Raw genomic sequence first — 17,119 nt, forward strand, 5'->3', positions numbered from 1 at the left:
TAGGATTTTTAATTATGTTTTGTTTTATTGTTTTAAGAATGTAATGTTGTAATTTTATTTTATTTAATGAAATGTGTTTTTATTAATTGAATTTGTTAGAAATAAAAATAAAAAATGAAAATGAATTTAGAGCATCAAAATATACATAGTTGATGACCTGACGTGGACTTCATCAATCAGCGATCGATGACGTTTGCTTTTTCTCATACGCATCTATTATAAATTTGGTTTGACTAAGATTTTCTTCCGTTTGTGGAATTTTTATGGTCAATAATTTGCATTTTAATTTCTAATATTTTAAATTATGTCTTTTATTTATTTATTTTGCCACGAATTTAATTATGTATTTTTTTAGGATTTTAAGTTGTATTATTATTTTATTTAATGAAGTGTGTTTTTATTAATTGAATTTGTTGGAAATAAAAATAAAAAATGAAATTGAATGAATAGTAATTTAAGAGATGAAGGGTTGCAGGTTTCGTCTCTTAGTTAAGAGATGGAGTAAAAAAGTACAGTTGGCCCATGAATAGTAATTTAAGAGACGGTTAAGGGACGGATAAGAGACAGCGTTGCAGATGGCCTAAAGGCGTTTACTGTCTGTTCTCGATTCAACACACTTCCACTGTAGTGTCCGAGTAGATACTGTTACTTTCTCTCGAACCATAGTAATAATATTTTTTTATTGAATTATTTATATCCACATCCTCCTATTTTGGATTATACTTTTTCAATCACATTAACCCCACATCGCCACATCACTTATCATTATTTCCTATAAATTAAATAACATAACAAAATTCTTATTAATGCTCCATATTTATTTAAATACTATAATATGTTCAATAAATTGCACATTTTGCAAATTAAAACACATTAAAACATTTTATTTGGCTTGTTATTTTAGAATTTATGTAGTATGCATTTTTTTGTTATTAATATAATTATATAATTAATATTTTGTTAAATTTCATATTGCATCATGCAATTTATTTAAGTTAGTCCGAATAAATCCATTGGTCCATAAAATAATAAGATAATTTAATTATATAGGACTATTTAGTATATTAAACAAAAAAATCATCTTAATCAAATTTATTTTTATTTTCTTATTGAAATTAAATAATACTCCCTCCGTCCCGGATAATTCGTCTCACTTTGACCGGGCACGAGTTTTAAGAAATGTAATGAAAAATGAGTTAAAAAGTTAGTGGAATATGTGTCCTACTTTTATATATTTGTTTTATAATAAAATGTGAGTAAGAATGAGTTAGTGGAATAAGGGGTCCACTACCAAAAATGGTAAAAGTGAAATGAGAGAAATTATGTGGGACGGACCGAAATGAAAAAAATGAGACAAATTATCCGGGACGGAGGGAGTAATAATCTAAACTCCTTAATTAAATAACTGGGCCCAATAATTAAAAATTATTACAAAGTCCATCACTAATCAAGAATTCATTAGAGTTTAATTTGCTTCGATAATAAATTAGTGGATTAATTATAAAATAAAGAAAAGACTAATATGTAATTATGTAGAATAAAATGAAGAGACTCTTCAATTCAATTGATCCTTCCAATTGTTTTCGATTTTTATTTTATTTTATTATATTATAATATTTATAATTACATCAAAATAATTGGAAACAGATCAACGTTACAAAACGCCTAAATTCAATTACTCTCTAATTTAAAAATCAATGCGGAAAATTACTATTTGAAATAATTAATGGGCTCTAAGATTAATCCATGGCAATTACTAAATTATCATCTTTCTTCCGAAGCATCACCTTTGTGATTTGTCCGTAAGCACATAATATACGTACACGACGTATCAAATAATGTGTGCCCATAGTAGTAATATATAAGTGACATGATACTATTTGAAATAATTAATGCATGGGCTCAAATATTTAATCAAATGGCAGTTACTACTACACGAAAATGTAATACTACTATTTGAAATAATTGTGCTCAAAATTTTATCCAATGGCACGTCCAATTTGTAACTGAACATATTTATTACTGAATCAATTATCCACACAATTATTTACAAATTAACCGAGATGGTGTAGTACTCAGTTCATTAGGTAAATGTCATATTAAAATAAAATACTCATATTAGTTCAAAAGTTATCAATATTTAAATTGAAATCCAAACGTTAGTAAATATTCTAAACCAAGGCCAAAACTCACCTTTGTATAATGTATGACATCATCAATGTAGAGAGCGGAAGGTTAGAAAACAATATTATGTACATTTAATATTATAGTTGATTGGTGACACTACATATTCACTAATAATATTTAATTGTAAATGTTTCAACTTTCAATCATATAATTTATATGATCATTGTAAACGTTTCAAACTTTCAAGAAATTAACAATGATTCTTAATGTGATCAAATTAATTCAAAATAAAAAAAATTGGAATATGAAGTGGAAGTTATGAATTTGTAACGGTTACACTAATTATGTAACACCATATACAATTATGAATACTATAATAAAATAAAAAAGCTTTGTAAAAATAGTATAAAGAATCATAAATTACATTAACACATAATTAAACTACTCTATACACATGTAAAAAATCTTAAAATGAAATTAACCGTAAAATCTAAATTGAAAAGTTTATTTGTGATGCAAACCGTTATTAACATTAATATTGGTGACAAATATATTTATGTACAAAAGGAATAAAAAAGTTTAAACATTAAAATTAATGCATTCAAACGTTTCATAGATCAATTAAATTCTTAGCTTAGCATTTATGCCATTAATTTTCTATACCTCTTCCAATTTATTTCCACTCTCTATAAATTTACATGGTTTGGCATCATCACATAACTCGTCGCAGTTCTCTTACACTTGCGGGCCATCTCCATTAACATGGTTGGACAAAGAATATTTAGTGAGTAGAAATACAACTTAATCTGAAAATGGGGTTTACCTTTTGATCGGAGAATCAATGAAACGGTATATGAGAGAGGGCTGGCAGCAATGATCTTAACCGAACCTATCGGTGAAAAAAGGGAACATGGAAAAGGAACCTGTCAATCAGGGGAAGATAAAGCTTAAGATGAACAGTCAGTCGTTCTCCTTAACACGCATACTTCACATGAATCATTCTGTGTGAGATCATTTCTTTCGTACATCGAGAAACGATTAGATAGATGAAGATCTCAGTCCGATGTTGTCATTGTTTGGACCTATCAAGCATGTTTGAGCTATATATTGATTCATGTAGCAATGCTTATTGAAACAGCTCAACTTGCATCTCTTCATAAGAAATTTGTTGGCTGCAGGATTGCATAATATTAGCGGAAACGAGTGAAAGAACTTCAGCACATCTTGAATGAAGCAATTTATGATATGGAGGTTGATTGAGTTTTTGGTGAACTTTATTTTAGTTTGTAGTTTTTTTAAACAAAATTATTTTTTCATTTTGAGGTTTTATATATTTTGCTTTTTTTAGTATGTCTTTTGTTGTTGTTGTAGAATAGAATGAGGATGCAACTAAATTAGAAATATGTTCATACCAATGTTTTAAAAACCAGTCGGTTCGACCGGTCGGACCGCGAACCGGTAGGTAGTCCGGTCCGGTTCACCCCTTTAAACCACCACTGCATTGAACTGCTGTGAACCGGTGAAACCGGCCGGTCGGACCGTTTGGACTGTGAACCGGAAACCGGTTTTCTATTTTTTTTCAAAATTTTTTAAAATTTTTTGTTGGTAGAGGTTGAACTCATGACCTCTTTTCTAGTTAAGAAGACCTCCACCACTCCATCACATGGGCTCATTGAACAATTTGAACATTAAATATTTTTATACATTAACCATTAATTTTATCTACAAAAACTAATAATTCATTTTAATTTTATTATTCTTTAATATAATTGTTAATTATAATATATATAATTATCATCCTTTATATTTTAATGATGCTCTACTTACCACCTATATTATTATTAGTACCATATAAGATTCATTATTTACTATAAATAAATTTTTTATATTACATACTTAATTTATATACCCTAGCTATTGACATTAATGAATAATCTTATCTAAACTAATTAATAAGTACTTAATTCATATTTAATTATATATTATTTTACGAAATAAATTTTCTTAAATTAATATAAACATTATCTATTTTAATACATGAAATATTAATTTTTTTATCTAGACTAACTAATATTAATTATATATATCTGAATATATTTACTAAATTTTAATATTATTTATATTTATACATCACTAATTATCTATAAGGTTTAATGTTTTGTGATATATTATTAATTGGAAATCATTTACTAAATTTAATACTATATTTTTATATATATTTGCAACAGTAAAACTGTTAGACCGGTGGTTCGACCGGTTGAACCGTGAACCAGTAACGTCACCGGTTCGCTTGCCGGTCCGGTTTTTAAAACATTGGTTCATACTCTATGCATTTTTTGAACTTAGTTCTTAATTTCTACTATTTTCATTTTAAAATTTTTGGCCTTAATTCGACTTACTTTTTGAGCATCCTTAACGTCGCGGGCCGGACTGCACCTGGGTCCCAGCCCACGGCCTAGCGCGACGGAGGGGAGCACGGAGAGGCCCAAGCCGCGCCTGGTGCCGCAGCTCAGGGTTGGAGGATGTGGGGCCGTGCTCCGGTGCATTCCAGCCCGGGGATGGAGGGGGTTCGGGCCGGTCCCGGGCCCCAATTTCTGGGGTTTTTTTTTTGCATTTGGAAGAGGAAGAAGAGGGAGAGAGGCGACGGAAATTTTTGCATTTCTGATTTTTATTTTTTTGCATTTTTTTTATGTTCTAATTTTCAATTTTTTTTAGTTTATAGTATAATTTATAATTATATGTTGGAAATTTGGAAGTGGAGCTCTCATTTTGATTTTCTTATTTTGATCAATTTTTTAATTTCTAGTTTATAATTTATTATTTTTGAATTAAAAATGAATTTCTCGTGTTATAATTGTTCAATGTGTTTAAATTTTATAAGAAAAATAGGTCGGGGTTATGAATAGTGCAATTTAATAGTTGGACCTGGATGGGACTACAGGGTTATAGGAGTTGTGATCTGGGCCTGAAATTTAGGAGAATGATGATGTGGAGGGGGCTTGGGGCCTGAATCCGGGCTGGGGTTAAGTATGCTCTTAGCTCCGTAATAATTGCAAGAATTTAGGTTAGTTCGGTGATCTGAATAGTATTTATGAGTTAACACGGTCATAAACGGTTAAGTTATGTGGTTGCATTATAATATTGTTCAAAACAGGTAACTCTTTATAAAACAATTCTATTCGATTCGATTCGATTCGATTCATTTATGTAAAACAAATCAGACGATGCAAAATTATCGTCATTGTGTTTGTTTTTTTATCGATAAACATACATTTAAATACTGCCTTATGTTGAATTCGAATTTAAGACCTTTTGTTTTTTTATCGATAAATAAACATACATTTAAATACTGCCTTACGTTAAATTCGAATTTAAGACCTTTAGTCTCATTATTAATTACTCTACCGCTAAATTGCACGCCATTTGTATTTTAATCATTTTTTATTGGTGTTGTCCTTCAATAGAAAACGATACAGTACTCCCTATATTAGTAAATTTTAGCACTACTACTATTTACTTAGAAAATGATACTATTAGAGCATCCACTATTGGGGCGGGGCGGCGGCCGCCCCGGAGGCGGCTAAGCCGCGGCGAGCTATAGTGGGCGGGGCATCCGCCCGTAGCGGACAGAAATGGCGGGGCGGATGGGCGATCGGCGCCGAGTCGCCGAGAACGCGTCTACCGCGTCGCGGCATGCCGACGCGCCGCCCAGGGTCGGACAAATAATTTTTTTTTCGTTTTTTTTTAAATTCAATTTAATTTACCTATAAATACACCTCATTCCTTTCATTATTTTCACACCATTCCAACTCTTCACTCATATTATCTCTCACTAAAATTTGTGGATTCCATTGATATTAAAAATGGATAATTTGTGGAATGACACGTGGAATTCTATGATTCAAGAGGTGCAGAACCAAGCCGACGAGGATGATGCGGCGCGCGCGGCGGAATTGGCGGAGGGCGCGACCCCTCATGAGATTACTCATCGTCGGACCATCCAACGAGACCATAGCGGAGCCCACCAGCGGCTAATGGCGGACTACTTTGTGGATAACCCCCGTTATCCACCCGAGATTTTCCGTCGGCATTTCAGAATGTCGCAACGGCTCTTCACCCATATAGCGACGAATTTGGCGGAGCGGTACCGGTGCTTCTCCCTCCGGAGTGATTGCACTGGCCGGATCGGGCTGTCTACTTTTCAGAAATGCACCGCTGCAATTAGGCAGCTTGCCTATGCCGGACCGGCTGATTTGTTCGACGAGTATCTACAAATGGGTGAGACGACTAGCCTAACGGTGCTCAGACAGTTTTGTAAGGGGATCCGGGAAATCTTTGGTCTGGAGTTCCTACAAAAGCCAACCTCTGATGAGTGCCAGAGACTACTAGATATGCACGGTTTGGTGCGCGATTTCCCAAGGATGTTAGGGAGCATCGATTGCATGCATTGAGAGTAGAAAAACTGCCCGGTGGCGTGGAAAGGCCAGTTCACTACTGGGCGGAAAAGAAAAGGTCCATCAATGATTCTGGAAACCGTTGCTGACTACTGGTTCATGCTAATTTAGCATTCAAAAGCGTCACCCGCAAGTGTACGAGTTAAGTAGCACGTGGCAAGCTAAATTATCGATCCACGAAGACTAAAAGCCGGTTTGAGTACTATGATGCAACTTTGAACACTATCTAGACTAATAAAAGGGGTTTTTGGTTTTCTTAACCAAGATCAAATAACAATTAAGCTAGTAAGACAATTAACAAACAAACAAAGATAGGTTTTCACACAAATTGGGAAAGTATAGGGAAATGGATCCGTTAGATTGGATCAAGGATTTCATCTACGGGTCATGCTCATCTATTGGGCCTCAAATGTGGTTAGGAAAGTCAGGATAATCGGTTAGACCCCCTCTCGGGTGCATCTAACACGTGGGTCAATCTCTAGTGTAGGAGTCTCGTCCATACAATTCGAGATTGACTCCAAAGCACAACGGACCCAAGCCCTCTCTCTAGCTTATGCATCTCTCGACTACACATAATGCACGGAGTTGTTGATTACACATCTATCCTAATCATGTATTTCTCAATAACATCAATTAGGTACAAGATTTATCTAATTGGTAGCTAAGCAATTAGATATTAAAAGACCAAGGCTCAACAAAACTAACAAAAGAGATAGATATGCATTCAACCATAGATTCAATCCATACAATCCATTCAAACTTCACCAAATCCCTACTAAAAGCTTAGCTACTCATAGTCAAAGCTAAAATAAAAGCAAAAACAAGGAAAACAAAGCTAAACATAATAGAAATGATAACTAGAACTCCCTATGGTGGAATTGATGGTGGAGAGTCTCCTTCCTTCAATCTCTTGAAAATGGGAATCTCTTTGACTTCAAATCCTCTCAAAACTTTGCTTTCTTGCTCAGATTCGTAGTGTGGGAGTTAGGGTTTGGAAATGAGTGAGAGCCCTTTTATATCCGGAGTGAGAAAGAGGCAAAAGTGGGCAACAGCAGCTATCGCCCGGCCGGGCGATTTGTAAGTGGAAACATGCCCGCCGGGCGTTCTGGGTAAATCGCGACGAAGCCTTCAAACGCCCGGCCGGGCGTTTCGTTGGATGAAAACCGCCCGGTCGGGCGAACTTTCTGTTGTCTTCGGTTGTCCAACCGGGCGTTTTTTATATGAAAATCGCCCGGTCGGGCAAAATTCCTGTGATCAGCCCGTTCGCTCCGTTTTGCCCGTTTTAGACCTGTTCTTGCATCAAAACTCCGACAAACTCGTTAACTCTAAAAATAGCTGAAAAGTGGGTGAAACATATACTTTATACCTCAAAAGATTCAACAAAATGTGTTAATCACCCATCTAAACATCCTAAACAATGAGTTTGTCAACTACCGATTGAGAATCTGGCATGCGTATTTCGGTGTTGCGGGTTCGAACAACGACATCAACGTTCTGCAGTCATCGTCTCTCTTCAATGATGAGTGTCGGGGGGAAGGTCTAGAAATCAGCTTCGTAGCCAACGGAACGCAGTAGTACCACATGAGATACTATTTGGCAGATGGGATATACCCTCGTTGGCCCGTATTCGTCAAGACAGTTCGCCAACCGGTTGGACCGAAAAAGCAATATTTTGACGAAAACAAGAGGCTGCTCGGAAGGATGTTGAGCGAGCTTTTGGTGTGCTCCAAGCGCGATGGGCCATTATACGGTGCCCGACCCGAGTTTGGCACGAAGATGATGTCGCGAATATTATGTTAACATGTATCATATTGCGCAATATGATAATAGAAGATGAAGGCTTTGCTGCGGAGCGCTGGGCACCGGAAGATGGTGCAAGTTCAAGTTACGGTGTTGCCTCCGTGCCGATACAGATGGGTGTACCACGTAGTAATGAATATTTGCTCCAACGTTTCACTGATATGCGCAGGAGCACATCACATACCACACTCCAGGCCGATTTGATTGAAGAGGTATGGGCACGTAGGGGAGGGGGCGCACCGTGAAGAAGTGGTGTGGTTTTCTGTAGATTAAATTTTCGTTGTATAATTTTACATTACTTTAATACAACAAAAAATTAGTAGTCAATTTAATTTATTTAATTATAGCCGTTTTTTCTAATTATTTACATTCCGATAATTTTAATTACAATTGATTTAAAATAAACGAAAAATGAAATAAAATGAAAAAGTGGCTAAAAAAGTGGCGGGGCTATTGGAAGTGTCCGGCTTATAGCTACGGACACTGTTTTTTATGGGCGCGGACAAATAAACTGGGACTGTGGACAAAAAATGGGGCGGGGCTATTGGAAATGTCCGTCTTATAATGGATGCTCTTATATATTTATCATTCATGGGAGACTGTGTATTCAATCATCCCTAAGTTACAGTGATACATTAAAAAGGTCATAGTTATTAATTATAAATTTTTGTTGCTTTCTATTAGTAATTTGGTAGTCTTTTGGTCAATTTTATAACTTTTGAAGTTTTAATACTCCCCTCGTTCCACTTTAGGAGTTCCAATTTATCATTTTAGTCCGTCTCACATCAGGTTCCAATTATAATACTATATTTAGGGATATTAGTGCAACCCGCAACCCAGCGTGGGCTGGGCCGAATAGCCCGCCAAATTTGTAGAGTTAGGGTTGCAAATTTCTAACTCGATAAAATTAAAATCCAATTAGCCCGCACCGATAAACCCGCAATCCGTTAGGACCAGACCCAAAAACCCGATGGGCTGGCCCAAAAACCCGATAAAATTTCTATTATTCTATTTGTTATACTCATATTTCTGACACTTAATTGGCTAATTTTATAATATAACTAAAAATAACTTTTCAATTTTTTTATATAAAATATAAAAATTATATATTAAATTTTTAGTATTATAATATAGATAGATAAATTACAATTTTCAAATTCACTAAAAATATTTAAATTTCTAAAGCATGCATCAAAAATTCTTGAAATATGTTTATGTTTTATTTTGCACAAATCTCAAATATTAGTATTTGATCATATTTATGTTTGAGTTTAAGTATTACTAAATTTCATTATTATTTATTGGAGTGATCGCATATTAATTTTATCGGTAGATCGGAAACCGAGCTTTTAGGGTTACGGTCGAACTTTTATAGACAAATAAAATACAACCCGATTAGCCCGCAACCCGAGTAGGGTTGACATAGTATATTCCATAAATGGTACCGCATTACACTACCCTCATTCCACTCACATTTATATAAAATTAATACTCCTATATAAAAAATGAGCATCATATTCCACTATTATTTTTTCGCCAACTTTTCTTTACATTTCTTTAAACCCGTACCGAATTTAATTAGGACTCCTAAAGTGGGACGAAGGGAATATAAACTTATAAATTTATTAGCTTTTTACAATAGATCTACAATAATTAATTAACCTTAATATGAGAATCGAATATGTTGTGACAACATAGCAATGTTCTTTTGGATAAAACAATCTCATTTTATTTAGTGTGTTACTTAAACAATGTCAATTCAGCCGAATCGACATTTGATTACATCAATTTCGATTTTGGCCATTGTTTTACAATAGCGTAAAGTGAAAAAATTACAACGTATGTTTTATATTCGATTCAAAAAATTGCGAAAAGTCAATTAAAAATTACTCCTTACAAAAGTAATTTCTATTCCTTTCAATAACAATTACTACTACTATTTCTTACAAAAGTAATTTCTACACACGGAATAAGGACTGTAATTCTGAAATTGATAAGTAGATTTACAGAATTATTTACCAATCATAAGATGAAAATACATTTAACAATCAGATATTAGTTAATTTATTATAATTTAATTGTCTGAATATAAAAGAAGTGTGCCCATGAAGAGTTGAAATTAACCAAAAAGGAAAAAAGAAAGATCAGAATTTTTGCTTAAAGAAATTTACAGCTTAAAAAAAATGCAATGCGCGTTTATTTTTGCTTACTACAAATTTTATAATACTCCTACTATAAATATTTCAGAGAAATCTGAAAATAACCAAAAAGGAAAAAAGAAAGATCACAATTCGAAATTGTCCCGCCATTTTCAAATACGAAAAAGATAAACACAAACAAATGGATTCGAAAACTGTGGAAGCTTCATTTCCTTCAAACATTGAGCGCAGCGTCGCCTCCGCGCTTCTCAGTCTCTCTTCCTGTCCTTCCTTGTAAGAAATTCATCGCCGTTCACCTCTATTTATCGTTTATTTTGATGATTGAATTTCCATCGTTGAATTTGGATTTGACTAAGTTTTTTTCTTCACAGGGGAATGAGCTGCGGCGACGGAGACAGTCCGGAGAGCCTCGAGAGCACGGCGATTTCCGCTCTCAGAATCGGCGGATCGCCGGCAGAAGCGAGTGCGGATGATGAGTCGTCGAGCGCTCGGCAGCTGATGGCGGCGGCGTTTGTGTCCAGATCGCATGATCTGAAGCTCAAGGTGATCCTCTGCTTTGGTTTTTAGGAGATCTCAGTTGATTGTGGTGTTTCTGTGTTTGAAATTTCTCTTCGTTGCGTCATTTTGATTATACTGCATTCGATTTTATGTATAATCCGTATTATTTTTAAATTTCGGTCGTGTAATGCAACTTTCTGCAAAACGCTGCTATTAGCTGATTGAGATCTGATTTGCCCTCAGATTTCCTCTGAGCTTGAAGCTCAAGTCAAGTTGACGAGCTGATTGTTTATGACATCCGATGTGTTTACTTCCAAAATTGAACCGCCAGTTGATTTTCTATGTATATTGATCCATCACAAATTTACCGATTAGGTCTGAATTAGTATTTGATTCCTCTCCTGTTGTAGTGCTATTTGTCCTCTCCGCTGTTGGTATGATTATATTGCTTGTGAAGATGCATTGATATCTATGAAAAGTATGTGAAATAGATGATGTATATACAAAATGATCAAGCCCTGAAAAACTCCGTTTCTCAAATTCATGGATGCAATGTTTAGTTATTTAAGCCTTCTTTAACAATGAGATCACCGTCGGTTCAATTTACTGTAGCAATCAGTCGGTGAAGATTTCTCACTGTGTGTTATGTTCAGAACTTATCTCTAGTTACTTATTAAGTATGCTGAAACAACATTTCAACATTTGCTTTGTGCACACACTGGTGTAATGCTAGTTAAAATGACCATTCAATTTGGATCTTCTCTAGCAATGCTTCTCTACATTATTTTGCTCCTCCTCCATAAAAATAGCTAAATTTTCTGTCCTGAATCAATTTTTCAACAATTCTCAGATAGTGCAGAAGAAACGCTCAAGAAGTATCTACATCTCCAATGGCAAGAAACTGAAAACCAGCAGCAAGCCAATAGCAACTCCTGCTCCTTCTGCGTCATCCGAGACTTTCTCTGAGATAACAACTGAGGTTTCATCTTGCTTTTCTAGCAACTCCAGGCAGAGTCTTAGTAGCAAAACTAGTGCTATTGCTAAGGCGAGGGAGCCAGTTATCCCCGATCACATGGGCCACAAAGCTGCAGCCATTATGAGGTTTCTTGCTGATGGAAGTGCTTCTGAAGTGATGATTCGTCAGTTGCTTGGAGACAGCCCGTCCACGAGCAAAGCCTTGCGAATGTGAGTATCATCAATTGACCCCTTCTTATGTTACAGTCACACAGTTACATATTTTCTGTAGATTATATCAAATAAATGTGATTATGCTTATGCTTATGAAAACGTTGGTGTTTTGATCATTTGCATGGATTAGCGTCTATATAACTCAGGAAAAGCAACACTTGCTTAGATGATCACTGATAATCTATAGTGTTGCTATTCGAACCCTTCACTCTCATTCTTGATTTTTGGATTTTTAACGTAAGTACATCACAAAGTCTGCTGAAGGCAGATTTTCATTTGGTGTGACATTGTATTCAGTGATAACGATCACTAGCATAAACAATTGGTTGTTATGAACAGGTTGCTGAAGTTGAAAGCAGTGAAGAGATTTGGAGCAGGAGGCCGCTCTGATCCATATATTTACATGGTAACTAACTACTTCAGCTTCAATATTCTCATCTAGAATAAAAGTATATACTGTAGTAGATAAAAGGGTATAAATCACGTGAACAAGTAGTCTATTTTCAAAATTAAGTCCTGTTTTCTAAATTTTCGTTTGTAAATATTTGTCTTGTGTTTATTTTTTGCAGATTGCCTAGTTAGTTACAGAAATGGATCGAGTTATCTGCCCAGTCAATAAAATAAAAATCAAGGTAACAATTTATAAATTTCACCACGTAATTTGTCCAATATCTTAGGTATATTTGTTTGTATTAAAACTATTTCTTTACTTGTAAATTGTGATTGAGATTTCGTTACACGAACCTGAATAGCAGGAATTTTTGTGCATCGCCCAATTCTTGTCAACGGTGCCAATTTTGCTTTAATGTTTTAATGGATAAATAAATAGAAATGTTTAAAGATCGTGTCTCTATTCCTTAGTAGTAGAACTAGTTTTTTCTAAGTGGAGTCAATTGGCCACCCACACAAACAAAATAAATTACTACTAATAAATAGAGAATAATAACATTGATTTTACAAATTAGGAGTATAACTGAGATTCTGCAAATCATCAATTTCCATTAATCAATTACTATATCCCCACAAAATCCAACGGCATTTCTCATTTAATACAATTTCCCAAACATGAAAAGCAAAATGTGGAAGCATGAGTATAAATGAATGAGAATAGAAAAGAAAGAAAGGAAGAATAATAATGAATACAAATACAATGGCCTCACTCTCAACAACCATTTGTGCCCTTGTGTTGGTATCGGCAGTCTTAGTCTCAGTCTCGGCCATCTCTTTGCAGGAGATATGCACTCAAACCCGAACCCCGCGCTTCTGCTACGCTCTCTTAAACGGTCACGCACTCGACAATCTACGACAACTCGATGAAGCCGTGATCGTCGCAACCGCAGACAGCGCTTCAAAAACAAGCGCCAAAATCCAATTCCTTCTCTCCCAAACCGCCGATCCTAATCTCAAGGTGGTTTACAGCCTTTGCTCAAACTACTACAGCGCCGCCCTGGCTGCGCTCTCCGCGGCCAAGGAGAAGATCAGATCGGGTGATTTCGGCAGCGTCAGGTCCGCGGCGGATACAGCTGCCAACGACGGTGCTGCTTGCCGGATTGCGTTTTCGATGGCGCCGACGAGCCCTATCGCCATTCTAGGGGAGAACGACGAGTTTATGAATTACTGCAGTGTTTTTGTCGTTCTTTCTCAGAAGCTCTAGTCTTGGATTATGTTTTTCTTTTGTTTACTAAAATGGCTATATTTCAGAATAAGGTGTTTGTCAAATTAAAAATGTGATGTTTGGGAAATCCACTTTAGACTACATCCATCGGTAACATTACAAGCAAGACACATAAAAAGACAAAATAGCAAAAATAAAAATAATTCTATAATCAATTACTCCAACCCCTTAATTGTTTAATAATTAGTATTAGCCTGTCGACCCATAGAAAAAGTGGGGGTCAAGTGCACATTTCTTACTTTTATTGGTCGAACATTAAAATGTTTTATTACTTTTATTTATTAATTTGTTTTATTCAATGATTATTATTCTTCCAAAAAAATAATGTGAACCACTCTTCCAAAAAATGATGTGAACTTCATTTTTTTATTTATGTTTAATTTATTATTTTTTATTATAAATTTGAATTATAAAATAATTTATATAATTTTTATATGAATTTTTTAATATATTTGAATAAAATCATAAAATTTATATTGATTAAAAGTATATGAAAAAGAAAAACAACATCTAAAGGTCTTTGTACTAATGCATTTTATTTCACTAGGTCTTTATGTAAAATTTTTATTTCATTAGATCCTTATGCTAATGCATTTTATTTCATTAGGTATTTTTGTAATTTTTAGTTTTATTAGATTCTTGTACTAATACCTTTTTATTTTTAAGAGGTTTTTGGATTGAATATTTATTTAACTAATTTTTTGTTGTTAAATTTACTTATTTTCTTTTCTGTTTTGTATACTTTAAATTTAATTCAGTTGCAATATTGACTAAAAAATTATTAAAAAAATTCTAGTTTTGTAAATTGATAATGAAGTATATCAATAAATTTCTCATTTTCCCAATAATTCTTGAGTCGATATTGTGTACATTTTGATGCTTTTGCTAACCCCTATTTGTCGGTGCGAAAGATAAGGTTATTAAGAGAGAAGAACCATTTAAGAGACGAGGGATAAAAAATCAACAGTTACTATCGGCGGAAGAAACGTCGATATTGGAAGAACCATTAGTCTACAATGTGGGAGTATCGTTGTTGTTATTAATAACACTACGATTAAAAATTAGAACACCAAATCAACTTTATACTATTATATTTCTTTTTTTCACCTATCTATTTATTGTTATTAATGATTCGAAATCGTATTTGATATTCATCCAATAATTGTTCTAGGCATCTTTAATCAGAGATTTCCACAATGAAACTCGATATACGATAACGAAATTCTTTCATGTCATTCAATTTAATTCTCATCAAATTATAAATGTGATGTTCCACTCTATTATTAGGCTTAACTCATTTTAAGGAACCTATAAATAACACAAGAGTACTAGGAGTATTTTTATAGGGCAATTGCAAATACTCTTATATAAATACAACTGATCAAACTCTAATTTTTGTATTATTGATTTATGTTATCATATTAACCCAATATATAATAAAGAGATATTGGTATCTAAAATCATAAATTTTTGTTAATATTTAGTATTTTCCACGCACTTTTAAATTGGGGTAAAATATCATAAACTTTATACTTTGTTTGTTATTTTCTATGGTAGATCAATCACCATATCCGACCAACTTTTGTGCATTTTTTTATCCTACTTGACACTACAAAATCAATGTGGTTTTCTACATAGCTTTTTATCCTACTTATTACGAACTTAAAAAATAATCTAAAATATCATAAACATTTCACGGTTGCCCACGTATAATAAGATTTTTGCTGAAGATATCTTATTTGGACTGGTTGAGAAATAACAAACAAAATGTAAAGTAAGAAAGAGAGTGGGAAAATGTAGCGAAAGTAGAATTAGTGGATTGTGGAGTCTACATTATAACTTTGCATAGTTTGAAGTACAACACAAAATAGTAAAATTAGTTTTTTTTAAGAGATGGAGGGAGTTACTTGTACGGATGCATACTTCGATGGGGATGGATCCTCGGCTGCATTAAAAAACACGGCAGAGGGTGTTGTGCTTAAAACGTACGACAATGACTATGAAATGCAGCAAATCTAATAAACTCAATTCATTATGTAATTTACTGTGGGCCGACCCATATACAACCTTATGTAAAGTAGATATACAACATGTACACGTACTCCAGGCCTGCTATATACATTGCCCTTTTTCTTTAATTTTTATTTCTTTTGTTTTCCATATTAAAATACTTATAAATTGTAATTATGACGTAATAAGTATTTGTTTTTATATACGAAGCACTAAAAATATTATGAAATTAAATATTTTATATGTACATGGTATATTACTTCCTTCGTCCCGCAAAAATATACATTCTTTCTTTTTTAGTCCATTCCACAAGAATATGTACTTTTTAATTTTGAAAACTTTTTTTTCTTTAATAAGTTGAGACTCATTCTCCACTAATAATTATATATTTATTTTTTCTCTCTACCACTCTCTTACTTTTTCAATCTTGTTTTAAAATTTGTGCCGAACTAAATCGTATATTCTTTGGGACAGAGGGAGTATTATAATTGTAAATTGTAACTATGATGATAAATATTTGTATAACTCAATTTATAAATATTTTATTCTTTCATATTGATTCACATAAATTTTTTAATTTTATTTGGAGATGTTCATATTTGCTACTTCCTCCATCCACGATTAATTGACACTAATTTATTTTTTGTCCAACTACAATTAATTGATATCCCTACTTTTTACTATTTTTAATAATAGACTTCACATTCCACTAACTTATCACATTCACATTTTATCATAAAATCAATAATGTAAAAGTAAGACTCACATTTTACTAATCTTTCCAATCCATTTTTCGTTATATTTTTTAAAATTTGTGTCAAATCAAACAAGCTCAATTAATCATAGACACAATAAGATATTTCATACTCCTATTAAAAAAATGAAATACGCAAATATTTATATCATAGTTACAATTTATAAGTATTTTAATATACATATAATATTTGATTTTATAATATTTTAGTATTAAAATAAACGAAAATATGTAAAATAAAAATAATATTTTGCATTACTATAATATATCATGGAATGCGTGTACATGTCTATCTACTTTACATAAGGCTGTATATGGGCCGGCCCACAGTAAATTAAATAATGAATTGAGTTTATTAGATTTGCTGCGTTTCATAATCATTGTTGTGCGTTTTAAGCACAACACCCTTTGTTGTGTGAGGATCCAGGATCCATCCCCTTAAGTCCAGAGCCTT

General features: G+C 33.6%; 2 protein-coding genes across 2 annotated transcripts; both read left to right on the plus strand.

Annotated features, from left to right (window-relative positions):
• The first annotated feature begins 10,677 nt into the window (after positions 1-10,677).
• LOC121804636 lies at positions 10,678-13,060 on the plus strand. The gene is made up of 5 exons (XM_042204268.1): positions 10,678-10,813; positions 10,912-11,083; positions 11,889-12,223; positions 12,566-12,632; positions 12,796-13,060. The coding sequence occupies exons 1-5, from the start codon at positions 10,722-10,724 to the stop codon at positions 12,802-12,804; spliced, it is 675 nt and encodes a 224-aa protein (XP_042060202.1). The 5' UTR covers positions 10,678-10,721; the 3' UTR covers positions 12,805-13,060.
• Positions 13,061-13,376: 316 nt separating this feature from the next.
• Positions 13,377-13,880, plus strand: LOC121810788 (pectinesterase inhibitor-like). Its single transcript, XM_042211536.1, has one exon. The coding sequence runs from the start codon at positions 13,377-13,379 to the stop codon at positions 13,878-13,880; it is 504 nt and encodes a 167-aa protein (XP_042067470.1).
• The last annotated feature ends 3,239 nt before the right edge of the window (positions 13,881-17,119 follow it).

The sequence above is a fragment of the Salvia splendens genome, chromosome 1, assembly GCF_004379255.2.
Source record: "Salvia splendens isolate huo1 chromosome 1, SspV2, whole genome shotgun sequence".
NCBI classification, from domain to species: Eukaryota; Viridiplantae; Streptophyta; class Magnoliopsida; order Lamiales; family Lamiaceae; genus Salvia; species Salvia splendens.

Bases quoted from the DNA above. Each gene is read 5' to 3' on its own strand.
- LOC121804636 (XM_042204268.1), top strand. From the start codon at position 10,722: ATGGATTCGAAAACTGTGGAAGCTTCATTTCCTTCAAACATTGAGCGC. The intron at 11,084-11,888 runs GTGATCCTCTGC...AACAATTCTCAG, and splicing joins CGCATGATCTGAAGCTCAAG to ATAGTGCAGAAGAAACGCTC. The intron at 12,224-12,565 runs GTGAGTATCATC...TGTTATGAACAG, and splicing joins ACGAGCAAAGCCTTGCGAAT to GTTGCTGAAGTTGAAAGCAG.
- LOC121810788 (XM_042211536.1), top strand. From the start codon at position 13,377: ATGGCCTCACTCTCAACAACCATTTGTGCCCTTGTGTTGGTATCGGCA.